This window comes from Narcine bancroftii, chromosome 10, assembly GCF_036971445.1.
Source record: "Narcine bancroftii isolate sNarBan1 chromosome 10, sNarBan1.hap1, whole genome shotgun sequence".
Classification (NCBI taxonomy): Eukaryota; Metazoa; Chordata; class Chondrichthyes; order Torpediniformes; family Narcinidae; genus Narcine; species Narcine bancroftii.
Genome location: NC_091478.1, coordinates 41,547,068 through 41,559,208, shown reverse-complemented (window position 1 = coordinate 41,559,208; position 12,141 = coordinate 41,547,068). Strand labels below are relative to the sequence as shown.

Below are 12,141 nucleotides of genomic sequence, written 5' to 3'. Positions count from 1 at the left end.
GCAAAGCTCTACTCTCAGATGAACTCAATGCCATCTCGCCCAATTTGACCAGTAGAACAAGGAAAAACCACTATGCAGCCCTACATCCCCTGATGATCCTCTACTGTTAGTATCTGAAGATGACATATGGCTGCCTTCCAAAGAGTGAATCCAAGAAAGCATCCAGTCCAGTCGGAGTACCCAGCTGAAGACTGAAAGCTTGTGCTGACCAACTGGCCATTGTTTTCACAGATATCTTCAACATTTCACTCCAAACAGGGCATTGTTCCCACCCGTTTCAAACAGTGCCCAAGAAGAGTGTGGTAATCTGCTTAAATGACTACTAAGCAGAGGCATTTGCATCAACAGGGATGAAGTTTTTTTAAAGGCTAATGTTGAAGCATATCAGCTCCTATCTAAGCACGGACATGGATCCATTCTAATTTGCCTACCACAGCAACAGGTCTAACACAGATGCCATCTCACTGGCTCGACACAAAACCATGGAATGTCTGGACAGCAAACATATGTACAGTTAAAGGTAAAAGTTGCATTTTTGTCATGTAATACTACAATTAAAATATAACATACATGAAATTCTTTAACTTTTGTCTCCCCTTAAGGGAGTCAGAGCACCCCTCACAGAAACCTACAGCACCTGGTCTTCCTAGGTGGTCTCCTCTCCGAGTACTGAGCCTGCTTAGCTTCCAAGATCAATCTTAGGCTATTCGGCATTTGGATCCTCTTTGACTGCAGTTCAGCATCCATCATCCCTTCAATAATAATCAATAGAAGTCCTGGCCCAATGTATAATTAGATCCTCACCTCAGTGAAGATTGGTAAGAACATCCCCGCCACTATCTCCATCAGTACCAGAGCACTACAAGGCTGAAAACTTAGCCCCCTGCTCGACTTGCTTCACACCTGCGGCTGCGTGGCTTAGTGCAACACCACCACCATTTACAAATTTGTTGAAGATACCACAGTAGTAGGCTATATAAAAAAGGAGTGATGAGTCAGTATGTAGGAGGGAAATTGAAAACTTGGCTGAATAGTGCACTGACAATAACCTCTCACTCATTGTCACCAAAACAAAGGACTTTAGGAAGGAAAAAACAGAGATGATCCAATGATCATTGGGAGATCAGAGATGGAGAGGTTGAGAAAATTTAAATTCCTGAGAGTCACCATCTCGGAGGACCTTTCCTGGACCCAACACACAAATGTCATCACGAAGAAAGCACGTCAGCACCTCTACTTCCTCAGGAGTTTGCGGAGGTTTGGAATGACATCAGAAACCTTGGCAAACTTCTACAGATGTGTAGTGGAAAGTGTGCTGACTGGCTGCATCACATCCTGGTGTGGGGGCACCAATACCCCCTCAGCGCAAAGCCCTGCAAAAGGTAGTGGACAAAGCCCAGCACATCACAGTTAAAACTCTCTTCACTATCGAAAATATCTATGGGAGACACTGATATTGGAGAGCAGCAGCAAACATCAAGGATCCACACCACCCAGGATGTGCTCTGTTCTCGTTACTGCCATCAGGACAGAGGTTTCGGTGCCACAAGACTCGCCCCACCAGGTTCAGGAACTATTTCTACCCTTTCACCATCTGATTCCTAAACAACAGACTCAGAGACTCATTTACAAAAGAGAAATGTAAACAAGGAAATAAATGTAGGCAAACTGCAAATATAGAAAAAATTCAGTAATAAATAAGACTCTTATTTTGCACATTATTTATTACTGAATTTTTTCTGTATTTGCAGCTTGCCTACATTTATTTCTTTGTTTACATTTCTCTTGTAAATGCATCTTTTTCTTGAATACAGTTTGCACTACTGATAAATAGAAATTCTGCCTGGCCTGCAGGTAAAAGAACTTCAGGGTTTAAATCCAAGCCTTGCTTTTAAGCTATGGATCATCATTAGGTATTGTGTGGCATTTTAAATTCTGATAATGCTAATTATTTCAAAACATTTCTAAGTGGTTCCAAATATCACTGATATTTATCAGAAGAGTGAACAGTAAAAAGGGATGAAGATTAAATTTAATGGATATGCATATAAAAAAAATGTTTTTAAAATGGCAGAAATTTTTAAAAATCGTTGAAAATATTGTTCCAAAAATCTGGGCTCTGCTCAACACAGTTGGTGGAAACCCAAGTGGTGAGAAGTTGAACATACTCCTGATAATCTGGGTTCTTTGGCTGTGTAGCAAGCAGACCTGAAGACTACAAATGGGTGGTAAAAAGGAAGGTAAGAGACCAATGTGCCCAGACCACTGCCATGGTTCCCAATAGTTTAGATGGGGCATTCACCAAATATGTATGACATCTTCAATAAAATGCTACAATTTTTAAGTTAGAATTAATGCCAGATATGTTACTTTAAGATATTATTTCACTCAAACCACTTCACATCTCCCTTGGATCAATGAAATGCGACACTGCCAAGATTGCTGCACTACTAATTAAAGCAATGTGACGTGATACAACATAACTTTCAAGACAATGCGAATAATTCAAGCTACTTAAGAAAATCACACATCTGTTAAGTAGTAAAACTTTTATTAAATATAACAGTGGATCAGAAAGTACAAAATATTTTGCCAGCTATGTGATTGATAAACTATTGGCACAAAGTATCAAAAGCATTTGCCAAGAAGTACACTTTAAGAACATACAAAAACAAAATTTTAGTGTTTACATTTGGCTCGGCAACATTAGACTTGTAGTTTGAACCTAAAGTGAGGTTACTCAATAACCTTAAACTTTTAGGACTTATCTGAATGTTACCGGTCTTCACTTTTTAACTATATACAAATCACCATACATGAAAATGTGCTATAGAACCAAAACAACAATGCAAAAAGAAATGTTCATTATTTACAAAATACAAGTTTTATAATAATAACATGTCAGTATAAACATCTTTCTGATAAGATATAGCCTGAAAATATTTAAGCTATGCATCATGGTAAATGAAACAACCACATAAGAACTACACGCTCTGTAACTAATATAGCCTCAATCACACAAACAATCTCTTAAGTGCCCGTTATGATCCATTACGAGCATGGAAACCAACAAAAATAATATATCCTGATTTCACAATACTTATGATCACGGTGCTCTTTACAAAGCTGGACCAGATGTGACCGTGGTATACCTTCGAAAAACATGTGCAGTTAAGTATTGAAGCTTTAATGTGTTGTTGAAATGAAAAGGCACAGCTAGTTCTTGATGTAGTAGTGAGGCTGCCAGAAAACCACATGCAATACCAAGGCATCAATTAAACATGTTTAGTGTGGAGCTGAAAGGAAATTATTGTAACCAAATGTTAAGTCCTCCAGAAGCAAATGTTGTAATAAGTTTAAGAAAGGGCTTCTTTGAAAGTATTAGCCTGTTTAATTTGAGGGTACTTTTAAAAGGTAAAGCGAAATTTTCCAAAGTCCAAATGAGAAACAAAAGGCTGCCAGAGATTTTGAGCCAAGCTCAGGAATTGAACAAAGAGCCAGAATTGCATTTCAACACAAATCTTATTAAAGCTTCACCAACAGCTGCAGAGACAACAGGAATAGACTGAGGGGGCTTTATTACAAAACCAGCAGAATGCGAGTGGATGCCAAAGTGGAATCTTGTTTTTTTTCCATTTATTATTCAGCTTCATTCTTGCTTCTTTTCAAAATCTGCCTTGTTTAATGAGATTTACAGTTTGAAAATTTTGACAAAACCATGCAGAACCACAGAAAGAACTCTTGCAGCTATACTTTTTGTAACAAACACAAGATGGGGAGAATCTAAACATAAAATTATTTTCCTGTTATGCAGCAATTATGAATTGCAGTCATCTTATTTACAAATCTTTTACGTGTATTTGTGTGGACGTTTAACTGCAGCAGGTTTGAAACTTCACAATGGAAAAATTGAAAGTGTGAAAACATTCTGAAATATTTACATGCATTTTGAAACAATATATTTTAAAAGACTGAGGCAAGTGCTTCTCACATTATAGTTAATTTATTTAGTCACTGGTTCTGCTTTTATCATTAGGGAAATCTAGCTCTCAACAATGACTAGAATGGCAATTATGCCCAAAGCAAAACAATGGGGAAAAAAGTGGTGGACTATTACATAGTGCAGAAATTAAACACCGCATATGGGTTCTACAGAAAGGATTCAAAAGAATCCAAACAGACATTTACAGCTGCAGAGAACTTCCTGTAGTTATGTCTATCCTGTTCTGGAACAAGAACACAATTCTCAACACATCCATCATGTGACACTGTGAGAAACATCAATGAAACAGAAATGGCACACAGATCCTGACTACAGTTGCATAAATTAAGATGTAAATGTTTGTAGTGAATATTTACACCCATTAAATGTGTTGCTATATTCTACTAGTGATAGTGTTAAATCACAGACAAAAGGATTCTATGTACAAAGATTATAATTACTATACGTACGGGGAAAAAAAACAAATTTTACGATTTGTAGATGATAACAACACCTAGAGTGAATGCAAGTACTACATAAACCTGTTGCTGGCAGCTTGCAGTCACAGAGTCTTGCATTGTAACGTGGAATGTCAGGTCGTTACGCCACACATTTATTGACGCTTTCAGCAACTTTTATGTTATGAAACGTTTATAGTTTTGTGCTGGGATGTAGGGAAGAGATTGGCGATGTGGAATAAGCAACCTGCGGGTTCAGAGAAGCCAATGGATAAAGACTATGGTGCAAAATATCTCCGTAAGAGGCTGCAACTGGGGTGGCAGCTGCAGACAGATGTCTATACAGATGAGGCGAAGCACTCGTTGAAGCAAGGATCTGTCTCTGCATTGCCGGTATCATGAAGGAATGGATTGCAAGTGGTTGCATAAGCGGAGAGAGCACAGCTTGATTCTTCAAGTATTGTAAGGGATGGGCATAGTCAACAGGGAAATGGGAGCTCAAGCCGTCACACATATCTTGCACCTGAGATACAAAAGCTCCAGGATATACACCCGGGAAAATTGGAGTTGGCAGCGGGAACTTGTGGCCCTCCAAGAAAATCCCTGGTGGCAGGGTTTTGCTGCCTTCACCTTCCAAATCTGAAGTCTTTTCTTTCATCACCAGGTCCTTTGAGATGGGAGACACAGCCCGGAGCTTTTTCTCTGGGCTCTCGCTGCTACCGCTGTCGGCGCTCTCACGTCTCCTTTTGATGGGCTTCGTGGTCCCGATGACCTGCGGAGCACTTTTGGAACCCATCGTGGGTCTGACCGCCTCCTCCAGCTTCGGGGCCGGTGGAGACACGACCTCACTAGGCTTGGGGTTGGCTGCCACAGGCATAGGAGGGACGCGGCAAGCTTTTGGGTTACAGTCGGGATTGGCTGGTTGCGTGCCTGCTGTGGTACTTTTAACGTCTGGCTGCAGTGGCGAGGGAAGTGATGTGCTAGCCAAATTTTTGGGCAACATTTTCTTCAGCTTTGGAAGACTCAAGTCAGTGGGCTGCTCGTCGGTAGGAAGTTTCACTCCAAACTTTTTTTCTGGTTGGTGCACAGTTGAAAGGTAATTTAAATAGCCCGCATCCTGGTTTTTATGTTGCATAAATAATGAACTCTTATCCTTTGTGACATTGCTCAAGTATTTTGATGTTTGGTCACTATTAAGGTGGTGCTCTGCATGTTTGTAAAGACTGTGTAGGTGGGGGGAGGAATAAAAATCTGCTAGAAAACTTGACACTTGCGATGGTTGGCAACCTTTCCTCTCGGAACTTTCACTGTCTAGGAGGTCGGAGGTGTAAGGATAAGGACTGGCACCTTTGAATGTGTCCGAGCAGTCGAGGTGATGGTTGGAAAGGTAGGTGGACTCAGAATCTGATGATTTATTCAAGCCATCGTGTTTAAACGCATCACCCCGTTCGTCCGTACCTCGCTTCTGAAAACTGTGCGCACGTTGGATGACCGAGGGCCTGTTGAGAGCCAACTGGTCAGACGAGGAACCTTGCAAGATATTACTCTCAGCTGTAACCATCTCATCCGCACTGTCGTTCATTTTCTTGCTGATTAACGGCGGTGGGGCTCCAATTGAATAGTTGTTAGGCAGGGTGCCACTGACCTGGGATAAGAACTTCTTCTTGGCCAATGGGGACATGATGCCAGGATGTCCTCTGGAGTACACCATGGGCATGTAGCTAGGGCAGGTGTCATGTTTCGTGGTGGCAGACATCTCCTCTTTATCTTTGTGAGGGCAAGGCAGAGGGTGTGGGTTAGCTCTCCCTGGCTGCCGTCTCTGGACCCCACTCCCTGGACGACTCTCAGCCTCCTCCTTCAGTCGCTGATCAGCTTGAGCGGAGAGGTCTGCATCCCTCTCGGGGCACTTCTGGGACGGAACCACCTTGGTGGCCGTCTCTTCCCGAGGACCATTTTCCAGCAGGTCAGGTGGGTGCTGCAGTGACTGGTGATTCAGGTTGGAGGCAGTATCATCAGTATTCACTGAGTGAGGTTCCCCTTCCTCTGGACTTTGGGTTGAGGTTGCAGCCTCGCCTGCGCAGGATGCTTGGCTACAGTGGGAATATGGTTCCTCGGCTTCCCGTCCATCTGACTGCTCGACTGTGGCTTTGCCGAAGCTGTCCGTGGACTGCCCCGCCGTGCCGTCGGAGCCTTGGGCAACGTCCTCCACCTCGCCATCTTCCCTCGTCACCACTCCCTCCGGCACTGAGCCTACCACCTCTCCTGGCACGTCCACCTCTTGGGCACCCTCAGGCGCTGAAGTTGCCTGGCGAACAAAACAAAATAGTGTAAAACTTACACGGAAGGAGAACAGGCTCAGCGAGAATGTGACTGTCTCACACCTGGCAGCATCAGAGGAAAGTGATGGTTTCAGGTCTGGGACCCCTTGGAATTGGAAAGGAAAATGGGGATCAGAGAAGGTGGGGACAATAGGGATTTAGCTGATAGGATGAATTAACAGACTGCTTTAATTAACTTGCCCATTTTGTTTGGATGAGAACTGGCCGCTTTTGCCTGCTATCCTTTTTTTACCTTTTCCATTTTTTTAAAACTATATGGTCAGACTACGTGGGTCAGGCAGTAGCAACACATTACCCAGAGAAAGAAAGAAGCTTTGCCTTTTCTTCCTTCCCCCATCACCACCCTACCAGAAATATCCCCTTTGTTCCTTCCCACATTCTCTGTGACCTTGTTTCTCTTGTGTGGCACTTCAACTGTTTCTCATTCCACAGATGCTGCCTGGCCTGCTGAGTTTTTTTTCAGCATTTTCTGGTTTATTTCTAGTACAGTAAAATCCCCATTATCCACCATTCAGTCAAGTCAACCGGAAACTCAAACAAACAGCAAAAAAAAAAGGAAATAAGTAAATAATAGATTTGAAAGAAAAGTAAGAATAAAGTTTTAAATAAAGGTTTTAAATTACAGAAGTAGATGTTCTCCGAAGCAACACACAACCCCTTGGGAGTAGACATTCAGCCAGTGGAGTGTCCTGGTCGTATCCCGCCCGCAGCAGTTGTTCGAATAAAGTTACAATAAAGTTGTGTTTGAATAAAATGGCAGCAACCAGGATGAAGAGCCGGCCAATGCTGCTCATGACTCTCGCAAAGTGTCTCTCTAAATCTTCCTAGTAAGAGTTTTTGCCCTTATTATTATTTTTAGGTATATTAGTAAGGAGTTATCCGTAAATCCTGGGGAGGGGGGGAGGGGAGAAGGGGAGTTAATTATGATGGCGATTCAGTTAGCCTAGGGGCTAGCGCAACAATTTCAGCTTCAGCAAATTTAAATTTTGTAAGTTATGGGAATTACTTGATTAAAGTGAACTTTACAAAATTAAAGACAATAATACTGGATTTTTTTTCAAATTACTTGACATTTTTCACTCTTGTGCGTGTATCTTTAATGCAGGTGTATTAGTTGGACATTGTAAGAGTGAGTCAACTGGAAAATTTGCAATCCCCAAAGGTGCCGGATAATTGGGATTTTACTGTATCTGCAATTCTTTCTTGATTTTTATTTAATGATCTCAAACAGGGTTCTGTTTAAAACAACCACTTGTATTTATTTGTCACTTTAACCATTTTCAAGAGGCTTCAAAGCTATACGAATTAGCAAAAAAAATGTTAAAGGAGGCAAGAGACCAAAGGTTCGCTCAAAGAGGCTGAATTTTGAGTTGCTTTTGGAAGGAAAGAGGGGGCTGCCTAAGGAAAGGTATTCCAAAACTTAGGACCAAATGAATGAAAGGTGACAAAAAATGTATAAGAGACCAGAGGAGAAAGTAGGAAAACCTCTTGGAAGATTGCAAGGTCATTCTAACTATGGTCCCAATCATAGCCTAATTGACAAGAGAAGGGGAAAGAAAATGCAGCAAAATGAGGGAAAACCTCACTTTCACCCACCTCCTGGCCATTGTTGACACTGATGTGAGATGCTGCCTTAGGAAGGCAGCCAACAACCCAAGGGATCCCCATCATCCTGGTCACACTTTCTTCTCATCCCTCCCTTCAGGCAGAAGGTGCTGAAACCCAAATTCCAACTCCTCAAGATTAAAGAACAATTCCCCCCCTCCCCCCCCCCAACAGCTATCGGGTTCCCAAACCTCCCCCTAATATCATCAAGATAAACTACTCCAGCACCCCAAAACTATCTGCCTTCTCCATTGAAAAACTATCTGCCTTCTCCATTGAAGCATCACATTTTTCGCACTAACTGCAATGGGGAATATTTATTTGTCTACCTTTTTATTGACCCTTTCTCTTTGCATATGATGGTAATTTAATGTACATTGTCGGGTCTATCTTCTGGACCTGTGGAGCTTCAACAGGCAAGAATTTTGATACATCTGTACAATGTATATGACAATAAACTCATACAAATCTAGGATAATCACCAAATATCAAAGTGCATTAACTCACGTGGCTACATTTGCCAAATGAAACTGTCACTTTTGTTTAAAACAGCTCTGGTGAACTGCAACTTTTTTTTAAAAAAAAGGAGACAGATTTTAACACAAGTTGTCAAGTTCTTTGACATTTTTAATGCAACACCATTAAAAAGTTATGACCACATTTAAAGCTTGCGAATAGATGGTGAGGTCAGACATTTCAAATGCATTCTCCATCTCAGCTATGCAGCAGGGACCATGGATTTAAATGAGTGGGACAAATACTGAACAAAGATCCATCTCCCCTGGCTGCTGCTATTGTTCCCAATAACCTATTCCAAATGGTACAGGCAATATGTTGCTGTGTGGGGTCTGGGAACCAAAAACTGCAGCAAAAATAAAGTAAAATGGATTTATATTTCCCTATAATAACACTGGATCATAATCAAGTGGATTATTGGCATTCGATTGCCCACCATTGAAAACATCTATCAGGAACGCTGTCTGGGCAGGGTGAAGAGCAACATCAAGGATGCATCTCACCTTAACTACGGACTTTTTACTCTCCTTCCGTCCGGTAGGCACTACAGGAGCCTTCGATCTCGAACCTGCAGGCTCAAAAAGAGCTTTCCCCCGAGGCTGTGACCCTGCTAAACCTAAAATCACAGCGCTGGGTGATACTGTACTCACATTGTACTGTCAGTACTTTTATAATTGTTTGCTGAATGCACTTGTTTTTATTCGCATGTAGTTATTTGTTTTTTAACTTCTGGTTGAATGCCTTCGTATTTTACTTGCACAATAACAATCAAGATGAATCTAATCTAATCTAAACATAAATCAAAACATTAATGTTTACAAATATTTTATTTCTTCATAATCCATCATCTCTAATGCTATTTTCAACATAATGGAACGTTGCCTTGTAAATAATTGACTTTATAATATTGAAGGTTACTATGACAACAATAACCTACTTTTTTGGCATTTTGCAAGGTTATTTTGCAGCAGGGCAGTCGCTAAAACATGCCATCGCCCAGCTATATTACAGCTCCGCCTTATCATGGCCAATGGCTTCCATTTGGGGGCCGTGGGGTAGGGTGGTGTGGGATGGGATGAAGAATCCTGGGCTCTAAAGGGAAGATAACCAAGAGAGACTGCAGATGCTGGACCACCGGGCAAATACACAGAACCCTGGAGGAATTCCGCAGGCCAGGCACCATCCTGACATTTTGGGCCGTGATTCTTCATCAGGAATAGCTAGAATTGGGCAGGTGCTCGAATAAAAGGGTAGTGAGGAGAGGGGAGGGGAATAAATGGGGAAAAAAAAGAAGCTAGGAGGTGATAGGAGGAAGAGGAAGAGGGTTGGGGAAGGTGCATCAGTATGATTAGATTGAATGACCAGGCAGGCTTATGTGGTTGAGTGGATTGCTCCTTTTCCCATATTCTAGTAACTGATCCTCAACTTTCTAGGTAATTACAAATGTCAGATAAATCGTAACAAAAAGAGAAAAAAAAATTGGTGAGAGAATAAATGGTCAACATTTTGGGTCAGAACCCTTCAGCAGATTGTTTTTGTTTGCTCGCTCCAGTCTTTTGTGTGCCTTCAGGTAAACAGGCAATTCGTTATCACTGGTGATTTATACCCAGCTGTGGAGCTCACACTTCAAACATGTGCTGTTAACACACAACCAGTCACAGGGAAGGGTCATCCAGCCCATCAAGGATTCTTCACCATCCAATGAGAACAAGTCTGACCTTCTATCTCATCTCCAGTTTTGTTATCCCAAATAATTTTGGTATCCAAAAGACCCATCAGTTTTTGCCTTGGATTCACTCAGTGGCCTGAATTTTATATGCAGCACAAAATTGATTATTTGCCACCTGATTTATGTACAAGTCCAAAACTTAGTTGCCAATTTCCAAAGAGATTTAATGCCTACACTCTACTGCAGGTTGATGAGACGAGGCAGAATTGCAGTTTGGCACAGACTAGATGGGCCAAAGGGTCTGTTTCTGGGCTGTCGTGTTCCACAGTTCTTAAGGGAACATCAACAGACCTGAAACTCCCCAGCACCTAGGCTTAGCCAATCACCACTGAGGTCACAAGGGGGATGCAAAACGCACCAGGTGATACCATGAGAGGAGGATAACACCAAAGTGAATCACGTGGTTTGTCTGCACGCGCTACGAGGTCAGCACCTCCACCACCAACCACACCCCCCCTGCAACCACCATCAGCACTGATGCCACCTTCCCCCCCCAACCTGTGGGGGGGGGGGGGAGTGACACCATGAGTTATCGCACCAAGTGACACCAACCCTGGTGACACCACTGCCAGTCACAGCTATCCTGTGCCTCTTTATTTCAACAGGCTGCTTCATCTCCACCCGACGCCTGTCACATCCCCCCCTCCTTATGCTCGCCATCTCCCTTCTCCACAATCAACCTTGATGAAAAGGTTCCGACTCCAAAACATCGACATTTCCCCTCTTCCCCCACCGATGCTGCTCGACCTGCTAAGCCCCTCAAGCAAGAGTAGTTAAACAGGAAAGACTGCAGATGCTGGGGTCTAGGGCAATACACAATAATGCTGGAGAGACTCAGCAGATCACGAAGCATCCATAGGAAGTCAAAGGTTCCTCCTTCCTCTCCTCCCAAAACATTGACGGCTTTTTACTTTCAATAGATCTACGTGACCTGCTCGGTTTTGCTCGTGTGTTTGCACATTGACCTCAAGCAGATAGTCTGTTGCTCCCGTTTCCATTTAGTCAGACACATGGACCCAGAATTTCTATGGGGTGGCGTGGTTGGTGCAGTGCCAGTGATCAGGACAGGGCTTCGACTCCCACACTGTCAGAACTTTCTCCCCACGTCTGCATGGGCTTTCCCTGTGGGCTCCGGTTTTCTCCCACCGTTCAAAATGTACTGGGGGTGGGGGGTAGGTTAATTGGGTGTAAAATGGGTGGCATGGACTCTTGGGCCAAAATGGCCTGTTCTGTGCTGTATGTCTAAAGTTAAATTAAATTAAATTATTCTTACTCTCTATTTTCTTTCCTCCAGATCAATCTGCCCTAAGCTTGTGAAAGTCCCAACAATGATTTGTCAATCGCAGCTTCCTTTGTGTGATCTTGTCGCGGATGATGAGATAAAGAGCAGATCATCTGTTTCTGAATGATTCTGGATGCAGAATAAATATTGGTTGGAAGCTAGAAAACCTCACCGACCAGTCTCTAAGTAATGTTCTCGGCTTTTCACATCTATCTGGATAGGTCTTTCTA

At 42.5% G+C, this 12,141-nt stretch overlaps 1 protein-coding gene across 9 annotated transcripts in view; it reads right to left on the bottom strand.

The window, feature by feature from the left end:
- Positions 1 to 2,534: 2,534 nt before the first annotated feature.
- arid5b (AT-rich interaction domain 5B) overlaps positions 2,535 to 12,141 on the bottom strand; it is a 137,355-nt gene continuing 127,748 nt past the window's right edge. For all 9 annotated transcript variants that reach the window (XM_069900744.1, XM_069900746.1, XM_069900745.1 and 6 more), the window contains one exon: positions 2,535 to 6,745. In XM_069900744.1, coding sequence (XP_069756845.1) covers positions 4,634 to 6,745 — 2,112 coding nt within the window. In that variant the 3' untranslated portion in view covers positions 2,535 to 4,633. The remainder of the gene's footprint in view (positions 6,746 to 12,141) is intronic.